Source organism: Macaca nemestrina, chromosome 2, assembly GCF_043159975.1.
Source record: "Macaca nemestrina isolate mMacNem1 chromosome 2, mMacNem.hap1, whole genome shotgun sequence".
Taxonomy (NCBI): Eukaryota; Metazoa; Chordata; class Mammalia; order Primates; family Cercopithecidae; genus Macaca; species Macaca nemestrina.
Genome location: NC_092126.1, coordinates 191559967 through 191587455, shown reverse-complemented (window position 1 = coordinate 191587455; position 27489 = coordinate 191559967). Strand labels below are relative to the sequence as shown.

Below are 27489 nucleotides of genomic sequence, written 5' to 3'. Positions count from 1 at the left end.
AATTGAAATATTTTTGATTTGTATGCATTTTTTGTTACAAGTGGTAATGAGGATATAACAGTGAAACCTACAGATTAGGTCCTTTAATAACTAATACTTCCAAAAGTAAAAAAAAAAAAAAAACAAACAAATATTTCCAATTAAAAGCAATGATTAAGCTTAAATACTCTCTATATAATTTGGGAGCAAAAGGGGTATCTGTAGCTATGATGTGAATCTGACTTGACAGATTTTATACTTTTACATTGAGTTTAATGACTAATATTATAAAAGGGAGCTATAACTAGTAGAAAAATAACTCAATAAGATTCTGCTGTTTTGGAATCAGGAAATATATTTGTCATTGACTCACAAAACAAAATGTGCTTTCAAAATCTTTTGAAACAATTTTTCGGAAATTTATTTCTAAAAGAGACAAAACTTTAGAAGTGACACGTTTATACTAAGCATACATGCGTGAGCAAAAAATAAGCACGGAATACAAAAATGAAATAGTAAAATTTTAATACAGTATTCTGAATACAAGTAGAATACCACTAGATAAGATTTGTATTTACCTAAGAAATCTATGATAGTATGGGTTGAGATAAACCAGTTTAGGATAGCCACTTCACTATTCACATTTTAATCAGTGCTGACCAGAAGCGAAAACAATTTATTTTAGGCTAAGAGTTGCAATAAAATCATAGACCCAATCTTCCTTGTTATGAATCAAATGAACATGTTTTAAGGTGATTTGTCACTTAATGGTAGCTGGGGTAAGTCATACAATAGAGAGCCCTTACAAAGACTAAGCACCAAATGATGAACTGTTTGTGGCTTTTGTTTTGGGCTATCTTAAGTTTTATTTTGTGTTTTCCATTAACATTCATGTGCAAATTCTTACAGGCAAAATTTTAACATGGAAGTTTCAGCTTGGAGATCTTGCCAACTGCACTTACAACAGTTTTAAAGCAACTGATACTTTCAGAACAATCTCAAGCTTAATTGGTTACCATTACAAGATGCAGAACTTTTTCTTTAATGTTTTCTGGTCCCTGAAAATTCAATAGGGCCAAATGCATTAACTGGAAATAGCATTTTTTTTAAGTCTTAATCAAAGATGATAATGGATAAAACAACTATATAGGCTCTCATACACAATCTTTCTAAATTTTCACCCTGTAAGAAATGATTACAATGTCCTTCAGGCTTGTTATACACCCCCACAGAATCAAAAAGAAAGCCAACAAAGAATTTAACATTTCAACAAGCTAGGAACTATTTACTGTAAGCATATCGTGAAATTCTGGAAGACATACTATCAATACTTTGAGAAAACACTATTAACATGTGTTGAAGAAGGCAGTTTATAAATGAAACATTACAAATCTTATGTTTATGCATACAACTTATAAAATAGAAAAAAGTTGCTATTTTTCCAATAGTATAGCATCACACTAACACTATATAGTTAAGATTGAAAACTTCTGTACACACGTTCACTACACCTCCAAAGCAGCGTATGCCTCTTAGACATCCTCATTTGTTATCTGACATATGCCAATCATGGTTTCAGGGACTTGTATCAGTTTGAGCAGGCTACAACAATCATTCTGCCTTATTTCTTTAACTTTAGACAAAGTCAATTAGTTTCAGGGAACAAAAGTTTCATAATCAATGAAGAAACATTAATACCAAATCCCCACAACAAGATGGAAAACATTTCTAAGGAGAGGATATAATCCTAACAGAATGGACCAGGCCCCTAGGTACAGTGAATGTGGGAATTAGGAGTCTGAAAAATACATTAAGATAAATAAAATTTAAGTGATTATCAAATCAGTAGTAACTACTAGAAACTTAAATATGAATTATTGATGTTTTTCTAATGTAACATCATCCAGTTTACTGCTTAGGACCACTCTCAAAGCTGATCTGCCATCACATTTTGCCATTAGTGCAAATGAATACCCAAATAATAGGGAGCAGTTTCAATCACATGGAATTTCAAAAAACAGAATGATTGTATATCTAACTTTTTGTATTCTGAAAATAGTGCTATAAAACTCAATTATTCCTAGCTTCTAAAATCTACCATCTTGGATAGTTCAAATTAAACATGGTTGCCTGCAAATTCTTTTCTAGAGGAAGTAAATGCAAAACACATATGGTTCTGTTTTGCTGCTGGTCTCCTCATACACGTGCTTCATCAATGAGAGCACTACTCTAGGCATGCATTTATTATACTACTTTAACATAACTGAACATAAGGAAAACAGTTCACATTTTGATAAGTGATTTGTTTTGGTGGCAGGCTTATTTTTTAATGAAAACAAAGCAAATCTCTGAAGTTAAATGGCCAGTTTGACAACCTGAATTAGAAACTTAAGTCTGTAAAAAAATCTTAAGACATGGAAAGCTGTTACTGAAGAATACACAATCTAACTTTTTTTCACTTTGGCTTTTTCTTTTATAAATGAAGATTTGTGGTAAAAGTCAAAGATATCTCCAAGTCACATAGGGCATCATTTGTCACTGCTTTGTAATAGAAATATATCTCATAAGTATTTTTAACTTGAATTTCAAATAATTTAAGATTTCTTATTAAAGCTCTAGTCCAAGTTTCCAGCTGTTAAATTTTCAAAAAATATAATTTGGGTCTCTGATAGAACTTAGCTAGGCTAAGCTACTTGGATAACCTTACAGGACAGTGAGGTTCAAACAGAGATCATTTCCTGAACATGGTTGATCTTTAAGAGAACAATTTCCTCACCCCAACAGTTATGCAGGATACTGCCAGATCTCCACTACAAAAAACCTGCCAGAATTTCTAGACAATTGTTTACCATCCATGTTAAAAACCTTGTACCACCGGAGGCAAAGCAGATAAAGTAAACTTGTTTCTAGTCTATTCACCTAAATAAACTCATAAAGTTGTATAGAAAAATGAATAGAAAGTAATTTTATCTGATCTGTCAGCCAAGAAAATCATTACTAATTCTCTATAAAAAAGAGAAAACTCAACCATAACATATTTAAATAAAAATGCCAACATTGAAGTCTTTTAACAGCAAGACATAGAAAAAGGTTTGCAAATGCAAGATGATGCTTAAAATGAAAGCTATGGTTTGAAATTAGTATTCATAGTAAGAGACTAAAATCTTGTCACTGCAAAATTCCCCTTGGCTTTTGGCATCGACATTGAAAGATTTTAGTCTTTTGGTCACTTGAAGCTGCTACAAAACACAACAATAAGCCTTTAAAGTGGGGGCAGGGGAAGTATGCAATTGAAAGATAGTAAAGGTAACTACATCATATACAAGTAAAACGTAGTTTGAAATAAACAGTCATTTCTGCTAGGGATCTGAAGATATAAGAACAGTTTTCCACTATCCCTTCCTTTTTGAAGAGGATCCTCTAAAGAAAATAATTCCTATAAGTTACTGTTAAGTGGTGTTGCCTGGCAGCAGCTTCAATAGGCTAGTCTTCAATCCAAGTAATTAAGTAATCTTACAAGGAATAATCATACATGGCAACAGGGTAAAAAAGCAGGGCAGTTCTTCCATGCACAAACATTTCAGGAGAAAAACCATTAATTTTAAAGATAACCATCAGGTTTCAGGTATCCTAGCACACTCTAAACCTAGGTTTTGCTTTATACCATTGGTGACTAAAATTAACAATAAGTTTTGCAGTGAGGTGTTTTGTTTTTATTTTGCCTGCAACTATATACACATTGCAAAACTATTCTGCGTCACATGATTTTAAATGAAATAAATACAAAAATGAACCACACAATCAACACATAACTTTAATACTCCACATTTATCTTGATCACAATGGTGGTAACCTCCTAGTCAACAATCTTGTGAGTTGAGGAGTTGATTCTCATTCTCATATCCATCAGGAAGATATGCTCTCCGTAGCTGGTCTGACTTAGGTATGGAGCCTCCATTCTTCACATGGCGAGATAGGAAAGCACGGACTGCTGGGTGATCAGCCTTCTCAAGCGGGATGTTGGCTTCCAGGCACATTTTCACAAAGTCCTGGATAACACTGACTTTCTCTGTTTGCGCAGTGCTGTTGCACTGAAGAGATGCAGTCAGGGGCCTCTGCTTCTTTCTCACATTCTGCTCTTCAAATTCTGCCTTCCTCTTGGTGTGAGTCTTTGACTTGAGGTGGTCACTAATGGCAGACTTGCGAACATGATTCAGAACCACATTGCAAGAAGTGCAGAAGAGTTTTCCTCCATCCTCATGCAGCTCGCCTCCAAACTCAGTGACTCGATCCAGGGGAGTCACATACAGAGCAGTCTTAGAACGGTTTCGAGCAGGTGGTGCTGTTACTACAAATCGCTCCATTCTGACTCTAAATAAATATGGTTCTTTCAAGACAAAAGAAACAAAGATAAGTATTATAACAACAGTTCATTCTGGAACAATAAAAGGCAGTATATAAACACTTTAAGATTAAATACTTCAAAACAACTTAAATTAGTAGACTGTGTGTCTATTAATCTTAGCTTACCTGAAATATATAAGGAAAGGCAAAACTAGAACAAGTTACTAAGCAGTAGCAATCAGGTCTAGTCCTTGATTTTTATGAAATTCAAATAAATTAGACTATAAAGAAAGAACTCAAACTATCCCAGATGTCACTATTATTTAGGGAAACCTAATAACAGGTCAACATTTAGGATATAAATTACATTCAGGATATAAATTGTATTAATCTCATCCAATTTAGATATGTATTCAAGTTCAAAAGAGTTTCTTTCCTGTCACAATTCTGGGACAACTGAGTTTAGAAAACTGTGGACAAAGTTTTTCAAACAGGTGGGCCTAAAAACTGCCATAATTCTATATGAAGATGAATATAATTTCCAAAACTGTTCTGAGTAAAAACCACAAAAAAAAATTTAACAGCAACAATGACATTAAATTGTAAATCCAAAATACACAGTTCAAAGTAAGTTATTTTGTAATGCATGTATACGTCTGTTTTCTAAAAGGTGTTACGATATGCAGTCTTATTTCTCCAATACTTTTTTGTTTCCTTTTCCCATTAAAATTAGTAATTACATTTAACATTTACTTCACTTATTAACTAGTAAGAACAAAATCAAGAACATAGTGTCTAGTATACAGCAGAACCTCAATTAAAATTTGATGGAAAAAGTGAGTACCTTCACTATTTGTCCAAGTATTTATATTTAATCTAGAAGCAGCCTAATAATTTCTCAATTTACAATAGTAACACACTTTTATGAGCACTGCACTAAATACCAACATCACAGCCTTATGGGGATTGAAACCTTTAGATAATGAACATATTTTGGTAGGTGACAAATCATCAAGTCTTAATTGTTCCCTGGCCATACCTTTGGGCTCTTACAATAACCAAGACTTAAGAAGTTAAAGTGAATTTGATAAAATTCAAGATGGAATTCTGTCTGCACAAATATGATAGAGAAATAATTCTAAGTGTGCTCTGAAGAATTATGCTTTATAAGTGCAATCAGAAACGATGGAGTATTCAATGAATACATACTAGAGAATAGCTGGGTAACATGAACTCTGTTTCAAAAGAACTTTATTTGCCAACGTATCAGACATTCATGGACACAGAAGATTAAACATTCCACAGAAATTCTGAAAAGTACGACAAAGTATAGGTTTTAATAGATTTACTTTTATTTTTTCCACTTTTTTTTTTTTTAAATTGCATAGCTCTCATTTGCCAAATATTGTGTTAGGCTACAGGTTTGCAACGGCAGAGAAGACAGCTATGATTCCTACCTAATACTTACCATTACACGTTTATATTCTAAGTAAATAGTATGTGTTTTACACTCCCCCGACAAATCAGTACCAATTATGATTAACGGTTCTAACCTAGTTGTGGGAAATATTAAATATTTGTGCCCCGTAATGCGTAAATCTTACTTTCTACGTAAAAAGTCTTGTATCTTTAAACATTTGGATTTCAAAAACAATAAGCATGTAATTCTTTATAGCATAAAACGCTCAAACATTTGTGCTAATGTGAAAGGCCTATACTTTCCAATGTGTTTGTAATTTCAAAAAGTCTGTTTGTGTTACTGCAGAGGCAAATTTCCACCCAGTAGAGGATGCTCGAGTTTACACACCCATAGAACAAAAGTGTTTTCAGTAGAAGATAAAGACATTTTCAACAGATGAAGAAATTAAAAAGTGCAGGAATTAGCCAACAAAAGAGAAAAAGCAAATCGTTTACTAGATCAAAATAAAACTCATCATAAGTTTTCAAGTTTAAATGTTTACCGGATTAGTTTCCAGTTTTTTTCGTCTTGATACTTAGCAGGGAAGGGTCTCCAGAGCAAAACCAGAGACGCATCAAATCCTGGCACTTTCCGTTTGTTCAACCCCGGAGATGCCTTCAAATCAGTTTTTCAACAAGTGGTGGGGGGGAAATAGTTTCTGGGCTTGCACCCGATTTTCCCTGCTGTGCCAGGAAGTCATGCCTTTACTGTAAAACACGAAAAACAAATGGAAGGAAAAAATGGGGGACGAAAGGAGGGCGACTGAAAAGATGAACAAGAACGTCAACAACTGCCACTACGAAGGTGTTTCTAAAACCACTTTATAGGTAACTCCACACTACAAACCCGATCCCAGCGTTTACCCTAACACTTCCCCTCCCATGTCCTCCTCCGTGGTCCGCCCGCTTGGCACCTCCTCCCGCTCCCCAGGCCTCAGGGTTCGGGCGGGGGCGCGGGAGAGGCGGGGCGCGGGACGTTCCCGATGTCTGGGCTCCCACCTCGGGCGCCGAGCCCAGCACGCCGGCGCCCCGCCGTCCCGACCCCGCTAGCCGGGCAGGGCCGAGTCCCAGATCCCAGCTGTGGGCCCGGGAACTCGACAGCCGAGTTGGCGGCAGTCTCAAGGGAGGCGGCGGCAGGCGCCTGGCGGAGGCGGCCGCTGTCAGGCTTCCCGTCTCCTCCCTCTTCCTCCCGCCGACAACTGTGCCCCGGCCCCGCCCCCGGTTCCAGCTTCAGGACGGAAGGCCCCGGGCCCAGAGCCCGCACCAACGGCTGGGCCCACCCTCGGCCTCCCTAGCTCCTTGGTACCGTAGGATCGAGGCCGCCGTTAAGGAAAGTGGACGAGGCCCGGCCGGAAAGGAAAAGAGAAGGAAAAAGGAGGAGCAAGGGAATAAGAGAGGAGGAAGATCCGTCGCTGCCGCCGTCGCCGCCGTTGCCCGATCGAGCCCCGCGGCGGCCGCCGTGTCCCCCGCCGCGCCCCGTCCGCCTGCACCGCCTATGGCAGAGCCCGTAGGCGGTCCCCAGCAACCGCCGAGCAGCATTGACCAACAGTCGGCCGGTCTATCAAACGGACTGCTGATTTCACCAATAGGAGTAGAAGGGCGGGCATGGGCATGATTGGCAGCTTGCGTTTTCCAGTGAAAACTGGGGGCGTGGGTGGGCGGAGCCGGAAGTAGAGCCCAGCCGAGAGGCCCCTGTCCGGCTAGGGAGGAGGGAAGGGGGAGGGAACTAGAGAGGAGGAGGAGGTTAGCCTAGGCAGCTACAGCGGCGGCGGCGCAGGGGCTGGTACGCGCTGGGCGGCGAGAGCCTCATGGCGGAGGAAGAGAGCGATCAAGAGGCCGAACGCCTCGGAGAAGAGCTTGTGGCCATTGTGGAGTCCCCGCTGGGCCCTGTGGGGCTTAGAGCTGCGGGCGACGGCAGAGGCGGCGCTGGCAGCAGCAACTGCGGCGGCGGCGTCGGGATCAGCAGTCGGGATTACTGCCGACGCTTCTGTCAGGTGAGGCGCCCGTTGGCCGCCCCGACTTGTCACCCGGGTCCTGGGCCTCTCTGCGTCTCCTGGCCTTCTCGTCCATGAATGTGGTCTATGTCCAGTGCCCGCTCCTCCCCAACAAGGAGGGTGAGGCTGAAGCTCCCTCCTCCACCTATCCGGCTTGGGGTGGGGGGCGGGGAGCAAGGCGAGGGTGACCCACGGGCTTAGGGTTGCTGAGAAAGTGAGAGTTTGTCGGGAATGGAGGGGCTGGAAAGAAGGAAGGTCGGCTGTCCGGAAAGCTCTGTCCTGACATGCCGTCCCTACCCCAAAGAGACCTTCCTGCCCCAGAGTCCCGCCTTTCTTATGTTTCCTACCCTGCCTGGTCTTTCTCACCTCATTTGGCACCTCTGGAAACATTTTCTGCCTTCCCCTCTCCGCCGATTGCCCCCCGTGTTCTCCCCTTTTTTCCGGGATGGGAGACATGCCATCTTTCCTGTCACTGCCACTGTTCACCCTCTTCTAGGGTCTCCTGTCATCCCCTCACAAGATCTCGCTGGGCCGGCTCTCCAGTTGGCGTAGACGCTGACCCACGGTGATTTAGTTACTTTTTTCGGACAGAGGGTGCGTTAAGGCAGTGTGATTGTCATTTTTTTTTTTTCTTTTTTAACCTCCTTCCCTTGACACACGCACTCTTTTCTAATTAACTGCTCATAATGAAAGCAATTTTCCTTAAACTCTTGCTCCGGTTAACATTACCAATCTCCCTCACCTTCAATTTATAATTTATTTTATTTAGCCTGTAAAATACAGTGTCTGAATGGTGACATTAAATTATTTACTCAGTCGATCGTCACAGGGGTTTGATGTTGTTCAAAGTGTTTGTAATCAAATATGGCAAATATACCCCTACTTGTTTAGAGGTAAAGTTTGAGTACTCTGAATTCTCATCTACTTGCATTTATAAGTTAAACGGTTTGTTCCCATTCACAACAGTCTTTTTTTGCAAGCTATTTTGGGAAAAAAAAAATTTAACTGCTCCTTTTCCATCCCATCCCTTTTAAAATGTATCTATTATTTTGGACGTACAGGGTTCAGATTCTGGCTCCACCATCTCCTGGCAGAAATTACTACCTTGAACAAGTTACTCTGTGTCAAAGACGAATAATAGTTAAATAAATAGGTGAAGGGTTTGAATCAGGTAGCTATTAATTTCATTCTGATAACAAGTAGGAAATAAAGTTAATGAGAAGTGGGCATCATGTTTGCTGACATTTCTTTCAATGCTGGTACGGAATTTCTTTCAATGCTTGTAAGGGAAAGCTTGTAAGAATTCCCTTATAAGCACTGAAAGAAAAAGGATGGAGTTGATATTTTTCAGGTAAGTTTTTAATGCTTTAATTTAAATTGCCTTTTGAATTCATGTTTTCCCCCAGTGTCATAAAGAAGTTGGTTTGAAGGGTGTGTCAGTTTCTTTGGCATTGCTATTTAATGACTTTCTTGAAAATGTATTTTTATTTTGATAATTGGCATTCACTTTTATTTTGAAAATTGGCATTCAGTGTCTTGTTTTCAGAGCACTTGTTTTTTCTAACCATACCTTTTACATCTAGGAACTACGCTATTGGTAGATTTTGTATCTATAGGAATTGTAAACTTCTGAAGATTAGGATACAATTTATATTTTTAATATATTCAGGGGCTGAAAATTTATTTAATTTTTTTGTTTTGCTTTTTATATCAATAATGAGCAACTAAAATTTTAAAATAAATGACAAATTTAGCCTGAAAACACAGTGACTGAATAGTGACAGTACAACATATTAAGAACAAATGAAGTTGACTACTTTATGACTTCCCTACCTCCTGTATATCCAAGGAAATAAAACAGGAAGAACTTAATGAACGTTTATTTTCTATTGCTAAATTATGTTAGACTGACATACTTTCATGTTACCAACTTTTACCTGAAACATAGTTTATTACCTGAAACTTTACATATTTTATAATACTCTGGATTACTGATAGATATGCTCTGAGGTTCTGTCCTGATTTTACTTTGCAGGTGAGCTTTGTGAAGTCCTTTTTCATATTAAAGCTTTTGGATGGAATAAAATATTCCTTTATTAATTTGACTTGTATGTACCAGAAATAAAATTCTGCCATAGTAATTGCTTCATTTGTCAGTAAGGGAAGCAGGGGATTATTTAATCTAATTCCTAGTCGAAGATTTCTTTTTAAAAATTTGGTTTTCTGACACTTACTGACGCTAATATTAAGTATAATAATTTGTATTTATTAGTGAATGACTTATTCATGAGTAATGAAATGGATATTGTGCAGCTGGGGTATGTGACAGTTAACTAAATACATGAATTATACAGACAGCCTAGTGGTGTTTCAAAGAAAGGCTCTGGTTTATCTTCCTCTTTTTAGAGGGAAATATGAATCAAAATTTCTTGGCAGTTAGTTGTGTGGGCAAAGGGAGAGAGGAAGGAACACTTCTTTTCCAGAGCGGTTTTTGTGTCTTTTACCATAAGGAAAAGTAAAACAGAAGATACAGTGTAATGTTGGACTGGCCCTATCACATCCTCCCTTGGCCCTTGTTAGCTGACTCAATAAATGCTTAAATAAAACTGGCCCTTAACTGATACTTAATTTGCTTTGAGGATGAAAAGTAGGGGAAAGTAACTGTTATGGAAGACCTACTAACTCTTAAGCTTCAGACAGCAAGTAACATAGCTGAAATTGAGGACTGAGCAAGTTAATGTGTCTTAGTTTCCATTATGTAGACATGCTGGGATTTGAACTCAGTCTTCAGTTTCTGCTGAAAAGCAGATTGAAATTATAAGTAAATCCTCAATTATAGAGGGTTTTTTTTTTTTTTTTGCAAGTGCTGTGAAAGGAAAAAGAAGTTACTGGAAATAACTTGGTATCATGGATGAAAAGTTTATAAAGTACTCTTTCATTATGACACAGTAGTAAACAATATTTCAAGAAGCAGACTATTATTGTCTGACTTGTTGAGTGCTGTAAACACTTTTCTAATTCCTGAAAGTTTTAATGATTCAATTTATTTTGTCACCAAATACACTGAATTTGTTATAAATTGATTGTAAACTAAGGAAGTTAAGATACTTCTTAGTACAGTGCCAGAATGAATGTAATGAGTAATAAAAAACGATTTCTGGAACCATTTTGATATGTTGATTGAAATATAATTTAAAATTATTTCATACTACAATGGGGTTAATATTCATGCCACAAGGATGTCATGAATATAAAAAGAGAGAAGAATATAAAGTACTTAGTATTGTACCTAGCACACAGATAGACTTAAATAGGTAGATGCTATTAGTATTTCTCTCTTGTAAAATCCTCTGAGGATTCAGGAGGGACGTTAGAGATAATCTGTAGGTAGCTTATAATTTGTGTTTTGCACTAAACTTGAGAGAAAATTTAGAAATGTTACAATTCTTAAATTCTGTTATTTAACTAGAAAAGCTGAATGCTCCTGGTGAAACACAATGATTTATAAAACAATTATGGCAGGGGTTCGTAACATCTCTATGGCAGGGGTTCTTGGATTTTGTTTCCCTTAGGAGATATTTGGCAATGTCAGGAGATACTTTTGATTGTCGTGATTGAGGTTTGCTGCTGACATCTAGTGCATGGAGGCTAGAGATGCTACTGAACATCCTACAACGCACAGGATAGCTCTAACAGCAAAGAATTATCTGGTCCGGAATATCCATAGTGTCGAGGTTGCGAAACTTGGCTGTACCCTTACTTTGGGACTCTTAGTGGGTACCTTATATGTGTAATGCTGATATAAATGGCAGCAAAGTTTTTAATGATCCTCAAATACTTTTTAAGTAACGACTATGGGCCAGTCACTGTAATAGCTGCCTTAAGAGATGGTATTCACAGAAAAGAGAGTTTGTCTCATTGTGTTATAAAATCCATTCTAATGTCTGTTAATTTAGAGAAATTAAAATTTGTCTCAGGAAGAAACAATCCTTATTTCTTGGTCTTGGTATAGGATTTACATAATACTTATTAGAGCTCTATAAGTAGTTTTCTAGGGTATAATACATTTTTACTAATTCTTGCTATTAATTGGGATTATTTTTATCTTTAATTTTTATTAATGTACATAGTTTTAAGAAGTCATATAAGGCCTAAATACCAGGAATTGCATTTTGGTGCTAATGGAGACCTGGTTTAAACAAGGTGGGCATTTATTTCTTATGTAAAAAAATCTTTAATAGACAGTGTAGGGATGGTACAGTGGCCATACTATCATTTGCTCTTTCTTACCAGTCATCCTTGTCTTACCATCCTGAGTTTGTGACATGATCCAAGGTAGTTGCTTGAGTCCCAACTATCACATCTGACTTCCCAGTGGCAGGAGCTGGTTGTCTCTATGGTGTAAACCAAAACAACTTGTCCTAAATCCTACTCAGTGACCCACTTTCATCTTGTGAGTTGATCCCCATCTGAAAAGAATGTTAGGAAATTTTTCTAGATTTTTGATTCTGTCAGTATGGAAGAAAACAAGAATAGATATTATTGAAACAACCAGCTTCCTTCTTTTCCTTTCTTTTTGCCACAGCTTATAACAAAAAATAGCAGTCATGTCCTGTCCTCTTCCTTTTCTACTTCTTATTCTCCAGAGGCTATCACTGGCAACTTTTTGAGTTTTGATGTTTACCTCTATATTTATAAGTAATTTTTTCCCTAGTTGTTTTAGATGGAATCAGTTGGCCTAGTACAGGAAGGACGTAGGGACTACCTACGTCTCACTATTGATCTCACTATTGAGCATGTTCACTATGTACACTTCGATTATACGGCGTTTTTGTTTATCACCTTCCTTCCTCCTACTCTGTGTCCAAATGTTCAGTCTCTCAGAGAATTAGGAGTTAGTTTCCATTGTTTTGTTAGGGGAGGGACCTGGGGGAGATTTTGAACTGATCTTTTTGTTTCTGACTCTGTTTTCACTTCTTTTGGTGGTATGTGGTGCCTCAAATTCCTGAGATGTTCTGGGGTTCTGGGGTTTTTTCAAGCACATATTAGCTTGTTCCCAAACTCCCTCTACTGATGGCTTGGCTTTCAGTTTCTTGGGTCTATTAAGTCAGTTACCACCCATCCATCTAATTTCCAATACCCATTTGTAGATATCTTTCCTTTTTCATTGCTTTGTCCTGTGGGTTTTGCTCTTTTAAAACACAAATATTTTTACTGTCATTTTAGTGGAGTTTTCAAGTAGGATCAGACGTAAATGTGGTTCTCTCTGCACATTTAACTAGAAGTCTCAAATCAGTTTTCTAGCTCAGTAAATAATAGTATGAAAGATGAAAAGTATTGAAAATAATTTGCAGTCACTTACTTTTGAAAAAGAGTATCCTATTTTCTGATCTATTCTGTAGTGAATATCCAGAGCTAGAAATAATTTAATTACATTGATTTACATTATGTGTTCCTTTTGGCCAAATTATTTTTATTTCTCAATTGCAAATGAAAATTTTAGCTTTTTAAATAAAGTTTTCAAGGCCGGGCGCGGTGCCTCAAGCCTGTAATCCCAGCACTTTGGGAGGCCGAGGCGGGCGGATCACAAGGTCAGGAGATCGAGACCACAGTGAAACCCCGTCTCTACTAAAAATACAAAAAATTAGCCGGGCGCGGTGGCGGGCGCCTGTAGTCCCAGCTACTCAGGAGGCTGAGGCAGGAGAATGGCGGGAACCCGGGAGGCGGAGCTTGCAGTGAGCCGAGATCGCGCCACTGCACTCCAGCCTGGGCAACAGCGTGAGACTCCGTCTCAAAAAAAAAAAAAAAACAACAACAAAAAAAAAACAAAGCAAATGAATCATGTTGATGGCTGTATTTGGGGAGCTAAATTTTTTGTTGTTGTTGTTATTGTTGCTCCTTAATGCCTTTATAGGTTGACTTTCAGAGTTGAGTTGAACTGATTCTTCATAATGACATTATTTGTAATAGCAAATCATTGAAAACCACCTAAATGACTATTATTAGGGGAGTTAGTACATATAATGTAATCCTATGTCCCTTCTCCCTAAACAATCATGTATTTAAAGAATATTTATTCATACAAGAAACTGTTTATAGTATAACTACTGAAAAGACACAGGACAAAGGTGTTTCACTTTTGTAAACAAAAAGACTGAAATATACCAAATTGTTGTTAACTTTGTAGTGTTATGCTTATGGCTGAATTTTATTTTATTTTTTACATTTGTTTATTTTTTAGATTTTAAAAAATTAAACCTACTTTATAATCAAAGAAAAAATAAAGTATATAAAATAAATTTCATTTTCTCTTCCTCACAGATTGTTTATTATTACTATTTTTTTTGAGACAGGGTCTGGCTGGCTGTGTCGCTCAGGCTGGAGTGCAGTGTCTGCCATCTAGGCACACTGCAGCCTCCCTGTCCCAGGCTAAAGTGATTCTCAGCACCCACCAGCCCCCACCCCCAGTAGCTGGGACTACAGGCATGCACCACCGTGCCTGGCTAAATTTTTGTAGTTTTAGTAGAGATGAGGTTTTACCATGATCTGCAGGCTGGTCCTTTTTTTTTTTTTTTTGAGACGGAGTCTGATTGCCTGTTGCCCAGGCGAGACTGCCCGCCTCCCGGGTTTACGCCATTCTCCTGCCTCAGCCTCCCTAGTAGCTGGGACTACAGGCGCCGGCCACCTCGCCCGACTAGTTTTTTTTTTTTTTTTTTTTTTTTTAAATTTTTTTTATTATTATTATACTTTAAGTTCTAGGGTACATGTGCATAACGTGCAGGTTTGTTACATATGTATACTTGTGCCATGTTGCTGTGTTGCACCCATCAACTCGTCAGCACCCATCAACTCGTCATTTACATCAGGTATAACTCCCAATGCAATCCCTCCCCCCTCCCCCCTCCCCATGATAGGCCCCGGTGTGTGACGTTCCCCTTCCCGAGTCCAAGTGATCTCATTGTTCAGTTCCCACCTATGAGTGAGAACATACTAGTTTTTTTACTTTTTAGTAGAGACGGGGTTTCACCGGGTTAGCCAGGATGGTCTCGATTTCCTGACCTCGTGATCCGCCTGTCTCGAACTCCCAAAGTGCTGGGATTACAGGCTTGAGCCACCGGGCCTGGCTGCAGGCTGGTCTTAACTGCTGAGGTCAAGTGATTCACCCACCGTAGCCTCCCATGGTGCTAGGATTACAGGCATGAGCCACCGCGCCTAGCCCTAGATTGGTTATTTTGTACAAATAGGTGCAAAGTTATTTTGAGTATGATGAAATTTTAATTGTTTCCCCAAAACATGTGAGATGCTTTTTTAAAAAAATGAATTGGTTAAACTTATGAACATCATTTTAGAATGACCAATGAGGTTCTAAACCTCAGTGACTTTTTTATACATAGTCTTTCATTAGATACATGATTATTATTGCTTTCCAAATAACCACTCATTACATTGCTTAAAAAAATCTATCCCGGCCAGAGTGTAGTGGCTCACACCTGTAATCCCAGCACTTTGGGAGTCCAAGGCAGGCAAATCACTTGAGCTCAGGAGTTTGAGACCAGCCTGGGCAACCTGTTGAAACCCTATCTCTACAAAAAATCAAAAAATTAGCTGGGTGTGGTGGCACACACCTGTAGTCCCAGCTACTTGGAAGGCTGAGGTGGGAGGATCGCTTATGCCCAGGAGGCGGAGTTTGCAGTGAGCAGAGATCTTCAGCCTGGGTGACAGAGCGAGACTCTGTGTAAAAAACAAAAAACAAAACCTCAATTTTAATTTTGTAGATACAATGGCAGGAGGAAATAATATTTAAATGGAGTCATTCCTTTTAAGTTTTTTAGTTATATCATCTTTTCACAGTTCTACCAAACACAAGTAAGACACCATTTGTACTGTTATGATTGGCACTGAATTTTCTGGCTTTCCTGCCAAAATGTGCTAAACTATACCTTAAAAATTATAAACAAAAACAAGAACTTTACGAAACCTGTAGTAAAATATTTGTCTGGTAAGATGTGAAGAAATAAAATAAGATCAATTAAATCTGGCCCATTGAATGACACGTTAATTGTATATTAATATGTAATGTTAAAGATAGGAGGTGGTGGGACATTGTGGCAAACTAAATTTGAGAGAGGTTGAATTGTATAATTTATGAAATCCTAGAGTCCAGTACATTAACACTGTATACTGTCAACTTTTCAAAGCAGTGGTGAATACAAAAATAACTTAAAGACTCTAAGCAGTAGAAAAGTCACTAATGTGAAGGTTGAAGCTTGTCAATTATATAAGGCATTGGGGATATAGTGGTAAGCAAACAGACATTGCCCAATTTTGTGTGCAGTTATAACTTTGGTAAGTGCTATGAAGAAAAGGTATGTAATACTATAAATGGGAATCTAATAGGCTTGACTATGTATATTTGGATACCTGGGCAAGTTCTGCTCTACTGAGATCCTTTGGTTTGGTTTGATATGTTCAATTTAAGGTGCTTTTGCCTCATCCAAGGAGAGATCTTGAAGATAGCTGGATTTAACAGAAGCTAGAGCTCAAAAGGGAGGTCTGGTTATCATAGCTGTGTGGATGGTATTCAAAGTCATATGTGTGAATGAGCTCACATAGGGAGAGAAAATAGACTAGGAAAAGGAGAGGACCTTAAAACTAAAGCTTGAGGAGCCTCAAAATTGAATGTCTCAGTAGGAAAGAATGAGTCTTCAAATAAAGTTTGAGAAGGATTAAAGAGGTTTCAAAAACCCAGAGAACTGTGGTGTCACAAAAGGCAAGGGAAGAGAATGTTTCAGGATGGGGTGAATGGTAACTGGCATTGCAAACTGTTGAGATCCAATCGTTGAATTAACATGGAGTCTTGGGTGACTCTAAACAGAGCTGTTTTGGTGTAGTGATGGGATCAGGAGTCAGGCTGGAATAGTTCCAAGAGTGGGAGGTGAAGGAATAGACAGTAAGTGTAAATAACCTATAAAGGAGAAGGAAAGATATGGTGGTAACTGGAGGCATTGTGGATTGAAGGTAACAATTTTCTTTTCTTTTTTTTCTTTTAGTAAATTGGTGTGAACTGTGTACACTTAAAATCTAGTGAGAATGATCCATTTGAAAGGAAGCTACGAATCTACAAAAGAAGGGATTATCTATATTATAAGACCTCTGAAGGGGAGGAAGGACAACACTGAAAGCACAAGTGGAGGGGTGTTACTTTATATAGGAGTTTTTGTGGTAGGAGTAAAGTTCATTTGTTAAGAGTACATGGAGGTGGTTGGTAGCTGATTAGAGAGGTATGTTGAATTGACCCACAGAACCATTTGAATTTGATCATTGTGAATGCAGAGTGACCACTAGTATGTACCTTTGTTCATCAGTGCTTATTTGTCTAGGTGAAGGCATAACAAATGAATTACATTCATTCAGGATTGGGTGTAGACTATGATAAATCAGTTAATTAACTTTGAAAAAGAAAGGGACAGACAGGTTCATTTTCAGGCTCCACTTGTGGCCAAACATAGTACAGAGAAGTGAAAGGAGAATAGAAGTGGTTGTATCAGTACATATTAATTAGACAGGTGCACAAAATTGCCCTGTGTACTGTGAAAATAAGTGTGCATATATAATGTCCTAATAAAATATGTACAGTTTGTTAATATGTATTTCTACAACTAGAGTTTATTGACATTAACTAGTATGTTTTGGTTACTCTAAAGTTGAAATATTATAAATACTATTCCTAGTGATTTGATGTGTGTATGTTAATGTTTTTAATATCTTAAAGCTATTATGGGAATAGTTTCTATATGTATATGCTGTATATATGTATATAACTCATTTTGAATGCTTTTCATGAATCAGGGACTGTGATAAGTCCTTTACCTGTTTTAGCTCATTTAATCCACTTCCCTACAAGCTATGTGCCATTATTCTCATTTTTATAGGTCAGGAAACTAAGACCAGAAGAAATGGCGTGACTAAGTTCTGTACCTAGTATGTGATAATCAGACTGTAACCTAGCCAGTTTGACAGTCAAAAGCCAGCCCGTGCACTCAGCCTCTACAGTATACATATACATTGTATTGTATCTAGGAATAAGCATTTGGTATCTATTGTATCATCTGTGCATATATATTTGATATATACTGTAGCTTACTAAAGCAGTTTTGATTGAGTGGAAGCATTGGAATGGACACTGTTGAAAAGACACCAGGCAGCAGAAACTAAAGATGTTCATAAACGTGAAACAGAAGAAAAAATCAAATTCAATCTAGCAGAAGTTCCCCATCAGAGGTGATTCTCAGGCCAGGCACAGTGGCTTACACCTGTAATCCCAGTACTTTGGGAGGCCGAGGCAGGTAGATTACCTGAGTCCAGGAGTTCAAGACCAGCCTGGCCAACATGGTGAAACCCCATGTCTATTAAAAATACAAAAATTAGTCGGGCATGGTGGTGCATGTCTGTATTCCCAGTTACTCGAGAGGCTGAGGCAGGAGAATCACTTGAACTCTGGAGGCAGAGGTTGCAGTGAGTCTAGATCGTGCCACTGCACTTCAGCCTGGGTGACGAAGTGAGACTCTGTTTAAAAAAAAAAAAAAAAAGTGATTCTCAACTCTTAGTCCACCCCCCAACCCACTTGAATGTGATATGCTTAGATGAGATAGTAACAATGGCTCAGTTACAACTTTTCTTCATCGCACTTAACTACACAAAACAGGACAATGTTTGCTTACCACTATATCCCCAGTGTCTTACATAATTGACAAGCTTCAACATTCACATCAGTGACTTTTCTACTACTTAGATGGAGAGTCTTTCAGTTATTTTTGTATTCACCACTGCTTTGGAAAGTTGACATTATAGACTGTTAATGTACTGTATTTTAGTATATATAATATATTTGTAATATAATAATTTAGTAATATATTACACAAATTATAGCAGTTCTCAAAATACAAAAGTTATGGTGACTACAAACCAGTAGAAGTTATTTTATGTTTATTATCTTGTGTTTTGAAAGCAGGAGGGTATGGGATGTGTTTTAAATGTTTATCATAAATGATTAAAGTTTGTCAGTCTCTCCATATTTACATTTAACCTTGAATATCTGGAAATCCTGCCAGTCCCAAATACAATGGATGTGCTTTTTTGCCCTTTATCTGTCTTACTGTGGTTTGACAAATCTCTCAAATTATAGAATTTATTTTTAAAGTCTAAAATTTACATATATTCCATTCTTATGAGAACATGAAGATCTCTTTCAGCTGATGGGAGTACAGATCACCACAGCTTTTCTGGACTACAATTTACCAAACTATGTTAGAAACCTTAAACTAATTTGTACCTTTTGACTTAGTCATTTTCCTGATAGCATTCATTTATGAGGAATTATAAATTTGGACACAATACTATTCTTCATAGCATTAATTATAATTAATGTAATGAGTGAATTAAAATAGGAAACCAGAACATCTAAAATAGGTGAATATCTTTTCATCTCCCATAAATTAAAATTTTATGCAGCCATAAAAAATGATCTTTTCAGTGTCTATGTAAAGTTTTATTTGCATTTTCTTGGTGAGCAGATCCAAATTTTTTTTTTCAATCAGATTCTTTTAAGAATTTCAAAACTTGCCAAACAAGTCCAACCCAACAATAATCCAGACACACCAAAAAAAGTTATGAACCTTTACTATACACCACTGTGGCAAAGGCAACACTGCCTGTTTTTTTTTTTTTTTGCAAATAAATCATATTGGTGTTTGCCCACTTAATTTTATATATTCTGTGATTGCTTTCATGATATAACAGCAGGGCTGAATAATTGGGTTGGAGAAAGTATGGCCCATAAGCTACTTTCTGGCCCCTTAAGAAAAAGTATGTCAGTTCCTGTCCTAGATTCTCATTTATCGTTTGCAACAACTCTGTGAAATAAGTACTGTTTTTATCGTCATTTTGTGAATGATGCAGCTGAGACTCAGAGAGATTAAGCAGCTACCTTAAGACACACAGCTAGAAAAGGGATCAAGATGTTAATAGTAGTTATATGTGGGCAGTGCAGTGATGAATACTTTTTTCTCATATATTATCCAAATTTAATGTAGTGAGTATAAAACATAAAGCATAATCAAGAGGAGGGAAAGATATAAAACGTAGGTAGAAGAGAGTTGTGAGAATGTTAAAACTCATCTTTTCTCAATTTATTACTTTGATTTCCTGCATATCATCCTGTCATCCTGTGTTTATAAACTTAGAGTAGATATACAATTTTTGCTTTCCTTCCTGGCACCTAAAACTGTATTATGCAGTTCCCCAATTCTTGATTTGATTTAAAAAGAAAGAAATTATCTCGTTTCTTAAAAACTTCTGTATTGGGCCAGGTGTGGTGGCTCGCGGCTGTAATCCCAGCCCTTTGGGAGGCCAAGGTGGGCAGATCACCTGAGGTCAGGAGTTAGAGACCTGCCTGGCCAACACGGTGAAACTCCGTCTCCACTAAAGACACAAAAATTGGCCTGGCGCGGTGGCTCACGCCTGTAATCCCAGCTCTTTGTAATCCCGCCGCCAAAGCAGGCGGATCACGAGGTCAGGAGATGGAGGCTATCCTGGCTAACTCGGTGAAACCCCGTCTCTACTAAAAATACAAAAAAATTAGCCGGGCGTGGTGTCGGGCGCCTGTGGTCCCAGCTACTCGGGAGGCTGAGGCAGGAGAATGGCGGGAATCCGGGAGGCGGAGCTTGCAGTGAGCCGAGATCGCGCCGCTCACTCCAGCCTGGGAGACAGAGCGACACTCCGCCTCAAACAAACAAACAAACAAATCCCACAAAACTTAGCCGGACTTGCTGGTGTGTTCCTTTAATCTCAGCTACTCAGGAGGATGAGGCAAGAGAATCACTTGAATCCGGGAGGCAGAGGTTGCAGTGAGGTGAGATCGCGCCATTGCACTTCAGCCTGGGCGACAAGAGTGAGACTCGTCTCAAAAAAAAAATCAAAAAAATTTCTGTATCAAGTGAAGCCATTTTGTACTTAACTTTTGAGACTTTTTATCTTCTCTCATATTTTGAAGTTAACTTCAACAACTATTAAATACTCATAACTTATAAGTCCTCATAAAATGCTGTATTTGTCTTGTCAGACAGTACATAAATTGCTTTTTCTTAATATCAATTGAATATTCTTAGATATCTTAGGCATAAATCTACATACATAAAGTACAATAATTGAGTATTGTAGAGGGTATTCCTTTAAGAAAATAATAGGTGCTATGTGAAAAGCGTCATTTTAGTGATTATAGGGAATTTAAAGGAAAAACCACACAATTCTTGCCCTAAAGGAACTGAATTACCTAGTAAGGGGGAAAAGGCATATCTAACCATTATTTCTGTCTGTTATGACCCTGATCCAAACCGTAGTTATCTTTCTCCTGGATTATTTTATTTCCCTGTTTCTACCTGTCCTCACTTTCAGTTTATTCTTTATGCAGTAGTCAATGTGATCCTTTTAAAGATACGAGTGAGGTCTCTTCCAGACCTTCCATACTTTTCTGAGAGTCAAAGCCAAAATCCGTATGGTGGACCACAGGGCTCCATAATCCTGCCCCATCTAGCATTATGACTTTCTCTTTTATTACTATACACTCACCAGCACTAGTGTTTTTGCCACTCCTTGTATGCATCTGCTTCTTGGCTTTTGTTTTGTCTGCCAGGAACATGTTTCATTTGGATATCTATATAGTTTGCTGTGGGATCCTGCTCAGATAGCCTCTTATTAGAGAGAGAGAGGCCTTCCTTGAACACCCCATGTAAAGTAGCATCCCATCTCTAATATTCTTTTTCTCCTTACCTGTGTTTTATTAATATTATTTTAAGGTACTTAACACCATCTAATATACATTCATTTACGTCTTATCCCTCCACAAAAAAATGAAAGCATCAGTGAACTTGGTACACAGTAGGCACTCTAAGGTTTGAATAAATTAATGAATAAATATACATAAACTCTAAAATAGGGAAAATGTGATTAGTGCCATTATTTTAATTCCTATGCAAGTTCACATGGAGAGACCATTTCTGATAGAGATAATCTGGAAAATTTTAATGGATGAAATAGCATTTGACTTGACTCTTAAAAAAGTTGTTAGTGTTAAAATGTAGGCATGAAGAAAGGAAATAGTATGGGGTAGGTGGACATTTTAAGCAGAGGAGATAATCTGTCATGGCATATTTATGAATGGCAGTAGTTAATTGATTAGCACTATGGTTCTTAATCTGTGGATCTGCAGACCAGCAGTATGAGCATCACCTGCAAACTATTAGCAGTACAAATTATTGGCTCCACCCAGACCTACAGAATCTAGAATTGTGGGACTAGGGTTCAGCAATCTGATTGTCACATTTTCCCAATGATTCTGATGCATGCTAAAGTTTGAGAGCCACTGGACTAGAACATAGACTCAAAATAAAGTATTGGTAGATAATAAATTGGAAAAATGGATTGAGGCTTGGCTTAGGGATTTGAATTCTGTGGGATAACATAGCATTTAAGGGCAAAGTCATGCCATTATTAATCTTAAAATATTGTTTGAAGATACCACAGGAGGTAAAGAATGAAAGTCTACATAAAAAAAGTAAGCTATCGAAGTATCCCAGAAAAGAAATTGAGGGCCTGGCTGAATAATGGCAATGAACATGGAGTGACTGGAACAGTTTCAAGGAATATTACGTACAATAAAGTACTTAGCATTTTGCTAAAAGTGGAGACAAGGCACCTAAGAATTCTATGAAATTATATTGGGTTTCTAATCTAAATATCTGATAGTATAGTGATGGTATTAACAATAAATGGTGGGAGAAACAATTTAAGATATCTAAACGAACAGCATAGTTTTGGTTCTATTGGGTTTGAAGAGTTAGTGCATTCTTTTTAAAAAAGGAAGAATAAAAATTGTTCATCAGTCGCTACAATGTAATTTTTATTAATCTTGAGTATATTTATCCCTCTTTAAGAACAGAGCAGTGGATTTTCTAGTAACTTATGGTAAAGTTTACCAAAATGTAAAACTCATAATTTATTTTCTCCTTTTAGTAATATCTCAGTACTTAAGAGTATAAGGCTTTTTAAGAGAGGCAGTTTCTGTGTTTGAGAAAGCTAATTAACCTATGATAGTTTTTTAGTTTAAAATTTCCAGTTTTAATTTGAGGACATAAGTAGCTTTGGTACAGGGGACTAAATGTCCACAAAAATAAGAATCTACCAGATTTGATCATTTGTCTCCCATTTTTGAGTTCACAAAGAAAAATTAAAGTCTAGAGTCTAAAGACATTAAGATCCCAAATTCTTCCCTTTCTAGAGTATTACTTAATCAGAACCAGTGGGTCTCTCATGTGCCCCTGTGATGTAGAGATGGGTCTTTTTCAGGAGCTGCAACTTGGGTGTCTTCCTCTGATTGGGAGTGGCTTCTTTTAGCCTTCTAAAGGAGAATTCTTTAACTTCCAGTCTCTTTTGTGTCTTACTTTTTCTTTTTTTTTTTTTTTGTTTGAGACTGAGTCTGATTTTTTCTCCCAGGCTGGAGTGCAGTGGCTGATCTCGGCTCACTGCAACCTCTGCCTCCCAGGTTGAAGCGATTCTCCTGCCTCAGCCTCCCAAGCAGCTGGGATTACAGGCACCCACTGCCACGCCCAGCTACTTTTTATATTTTTAGTAGAGGTGGGGTTTCACCATGTTGGCCGGGCTGGCCTTGAACTCACCTCAAATGATCTGCCCGCCTCGGGCTTCCAAAGGGCTGGGAGTACAAGTGTGAGCCGCTGCGCCCAGCCTGTGTCTTACTTTCTTAAGGGTCTTGAAGATCAGTAGGGCAAACATTGATTACTGCACCCAACCCAATACACATTAAATTTAGAAATATACTAATATTTCTGTCAACTATACTATGTACTAAATTCAGGGAATTACTTTTGCCAGTAAAAATTAGTGATATCAGAAGGATGATGGATGTACAGAAAACAGGATACCAAGTGCATTTTGTTTTCAACCTCACCAGGCTCACCAGTGTGCCAGTTAGTTGTGCCAATTGCCAGTGGCCATAACTTGTGCTTATATTTTACTAGGAAAACTCATCAAGTGGTTAATTGTGCCACTGTCTGTTTACCATATTTTGTGGAGGGTGCTCTTACCCTATTTCCTCCTTCCTGAAAGTAGTATCCTAATTTCTGTCTTATTGCAAAGTTTACAAATTTCCATGGACGGTAGCCCTAGGTACCTCATCTTAATTGATGTTTCCTACTTTAGATTTCCATCATATTAAAAGCTTTTAATTTCTATTTCTTCTGTGTTTTCCCGGTATTCCTTATGCTGAAATAAGTATGGAATCTGTTTAGTGGCACCACTTCTACTGCCTGTTACAAAGAGCATATGACTTACTTGTAGTTTGTAAAGCTTCAAGCATAGTCATTTGCCTTGCAGTCTCCACAACCTGTGTTCTGCTCTTGCATCTGTATTTCTCTAGCCCCAAACATGTGCCAAGACATTTTTAGTCCTGTGCTACCTAGAGTGTTGCCACGCCCCCTGAAAGTTTTAGGCCTATCATAAAAACACTCTTTTTGTGCCCCCATATTTGTATTATTTGGATAATAACCTTTGAATGGGTATCTAAAGTGGAAATGCTTTTGTTGTTTCTGAAGTCTGCGCTTTTAGGAGCCCAGTAAAAACAATATCTCTTCTGCTGCTTGCTCTTTTAGACCTTTTCTTTGCTCTGCTTTTAATTATTCTAGGCCTTGCATAATTTGTTCTACTTTATTGGCAGAATAAACATTCATTTTTGTTACATTTCTTTCAGCAATAGTAGGATATGTTATTTCAGATAAGCAGCTGGTTTTTGTGTTTGTTTACATTTGAGCCTGTTCTTAAATTTGCCTCGCCTATTTTCCTTTTCTTTTCTCTTGGTTTTTTTTGTTCCTTCAGTTGTCTCTTATAGTGTCTTCCATATTGTTAGAGAAGGAAAGTCAAGGAGTTCCAAGTTCATCAAAAAGCATTCAATATCAAGCAAATTTTGCTCACTCTCATCTCTGACTTAAGAAAAAAAATCTTACCAGCACAACATTGAACCCAAGACTGACCTCTTAACTTTGTTTCTTTTCAGCATAGCTTTTCCCATTCACTCCCCTGAGACCTAACTTTGACTTTCTGGAGCACTTTTCTTTATGGCATAGTGCCATACCATATGAAATGCACCTGAAATGCTTCAGATATTTTAAGGTAATCTCCCTGCTTTTTATCAAATCTTTACAGATTTTATATTACTTGTATAGTAGTCTCAGTCTTCAAGGTGTGGTTTTTTATAGACTTTCCTTTTTTTTTTTTTTTTTTTTTTAGATGGAGTCTCGCTCTTTTGCCCAGGCTGGAGTGCAGTGGCATGATCTCGGCTCACTGCAACCTCCGCCTCCTGGGTTCAAGCAATTCTCTTGCCTCAGCCTCCTGAGTAGCTGGGATTACAGGCGCCCGCCACCACGCCAAGCTAATTTTTGTATTTTTAGTAGAGATGGGGTTTCACCACGTTGGTCAGGCTGGTCTCGAACCCCTGACCTCGTGATCCACCCACCTCGGCCTCCCAAAGTGCTGGGATTACAGGCGTGAGCCACCGCGCCGGGCCCTATTATAGACTTTCTATCTGTCTTTTAAAAAGCAAGCTTTTGCCATACTGCCATAGTTGGATCTCCAGTCTGGTTCACTCTTGACATTTCCATCCCATCGTTACCTTCTGTCCCGCAGTTAGGTACATTTGTAAACAGTCACTCTTCCTTTATTTTGAGTAACATCTATATTCTTTTTTTTTCCTCTAATTTCATCTTTAAGTACAGTTACTTCCGACATATATCTCCTTTTTCTTTTTTGATACCTGTCTAGTCTAGCCTCTAAGAGTAAACTCTTATTCCTAAGGAAGTCCCTCTTCTATCTTAATCAGTATGCCCTCCTTTTATTTTTCTTTAATTCTTCCACTGTTGATTGTGAGTGCGTCATCTGTTTTTTTTTTTTTTTTTAAACAAATTTAGTTCTTGAAACTGAGCAAACCTCATCCTACAGTTGGTGTTTGTTCATCCCTTATTTTAATCTGATCTTCATGTACTTCTTGTGCATATATTTTGGGGTTCCCTTGTCCATGCACCAATTTTAATATTTATGAAGGAAGCATTTAATAGACTGCTCTCAGCTCTGATTTTGGAATCAAATGAAAAGTTGGCAGGGGTCAAAATTCATCAAAAGTCTTTAAAATGACCTACTATTTATAAGAGGAAATTTGGATCTTTAGGCAGATACCTAAGCTGCCACATGGAGGACTCTGACCTGCCTCAAACCTGGTGGAAGTAGACAGCTCAAGAGGGATATGAGAACCAGACCAATACATTAACCTTGGCCAGGAGCTGATAGACTCTTACTGGTATTGTTGATTTTACTTCCATGGGGTAAAAGAATTTTAGGGAAGGAGGAAAATCATCCTTTCACTGGTATTTTTTGAGATGGAGTAAGTTCTTATTTTATAAACAGGAATGTAGAGGAAAAGAGAAAAAGTTTGCCCCAAACTTACCATGTCCAGAATTTAGGAAGAGGATAAAAATACAAGAATCAGAATAGAGGAGGAGGATTCTGAATGAATTTTTGTTGTTTAGCCTTCTCTATTCATCTCTCTTTCACGCACCAATATAGGCAGTCTGTTTTCCATTTCTTTGCCGTGGCTTATAAAATGTTGGTTGCTACAAAAAAGAGAAAAAGCTACAGACTTAAATTTGTATGGGGAATCATTGTTCTTCATTTAATTTATGAAATATACCTATGAAAAACTTGCATTTGTGGGAATGTCAGAAAAATTATACTGCTTCTGAGATAGGGATACCTTTTCAAAATAACACATAGGAAAGATAAATGAAACATGCTTTAATACTATTTTTATGTAAACTAACAGAATGCAATTTAACAGAATATTTTAAAAAACTGAAGAAGTCATAACTGATTTTAAATATTAATGTCAAATGTCTTGGTTCAAAGAGTTATTTACTGTGTGTTTAATGGAAATCATTTCTGAAAACCAAGGTTTTTTTTTTTTTTTTTTTTTAGTGTAAAAGTAATTTTGTATACTCTGTTGTAGCTTCACCGTATTTCATGAGTCACCAAAGCCTCTTGTTTTGTATATATGTTGAATTTTAGGTGACTATTGTGAATGTAAATAAAACTACTTCATAGGCTGAATTCGTTTGTAAAATTTCTTTGTATTTGATATAAAACATGCTTAATATGCTAATTCTGGAATCCCTATATTAGCAAGTATAATACTTTTTACATTTGAAACTTTTGTGAGTATCTGACTGATTTCTTTGTTAAACTAGTAGGGTTTTGATACATATTCTTTCCTCTTGGATGGAATTAATTCCTATAACATTATTTAATTTCATTCCTTCTTGTGCATGTTCATTATCTTCTATTAAATCAGCTGGTGTGAATGAAGGGGGTAGACCCTCTGCTTTGCATAGAAAAATAAAACTACTTCATTTTATTTTTGAAATTTCTAACAAGGTGAATGATTTTCAAATCAGTAACTAACTGTGGTTAAAAGTATTAAAGCCCAAAACAGGTAGGGAAAGCTGATAGGGTATTTTAAATAAGTTTAAATCTCATCCCAGGATACGGGGGAGGGGTGGGACAGGAAACACTTTATTTAAGATTTGAAGATACAAATAAC

General features: G+C 37.7%; 3 protein-coding genes across 11 annotated transcripts in view; 1 reads left to right on the top strand and 2 right to left on the bottom strand.

The window, feature by feature from the left end:
• Positions 1-487: 487 nt before the first annotated feature.
• Positions 488-4343, bottom strand: LOC139355283 (CGG triplet repeat binding protein 1). Its single transcript, XM_071092565.1, has one exon. The coding sequence runs from the start codon at positions 4341-4343 to the stop codon at positions 3840-3842; it is 504 nt and encodes a 167-aa protein (XP_070948666.1). The 3' UTR covers positions 488-3839.
• A 2006-nt stretch (positions 4344-6349) lies between these two features.
• On the bottom strand, positions 6350-7368 carry LOC105477407 (uncharacterized). Its single transcript, XM_011733885.2, has 2 exons — positions 7088-7368; positions 6350-6489 (listed from the first exon to the last, which is right to left on the bottom strand). The coding sequence occupies exons 1-2, from the start codon at positions 7318-7320 to the stop codon at positions 6405-6407; spliced, it is 318 nt and encodes a 105-aa protein (XP_011732187.2). The 5' UTR covers positions 7321-7368; the 3' UTR covers positions 6350-6404.
• A 65-nt stretch (positions 7369-7433) lies between these two features.
• Positions 7434-27489, top strand: part of LOC105477406 (zinc finger protein 654) — a 78962-nt gene continuing 58906 nt past the window's right edge. For 3 of the 9 annotated variants that reach the window (XM_071092564.1, XM_071092562.1, XM_024791446.2), the window contains exon 1: positions 7437-7775. Coding sequence is in view for 4 of the 9 variants with exons in the window: in XM_011733884.3 (XP_011732186.1) it covers positions 7590-7775 (186 nt within the window). In the remaining 5 variants the exon portion in view is untranslated. Of the gene's footprint in view, positions 7776-27489 lie in introns of all 9 variants that reach the window. The other 6 variants (XM_024791445.2, XM_011733881.3, XM_011733884.3 and 3 more) reach the window with 5 other exon arrangements.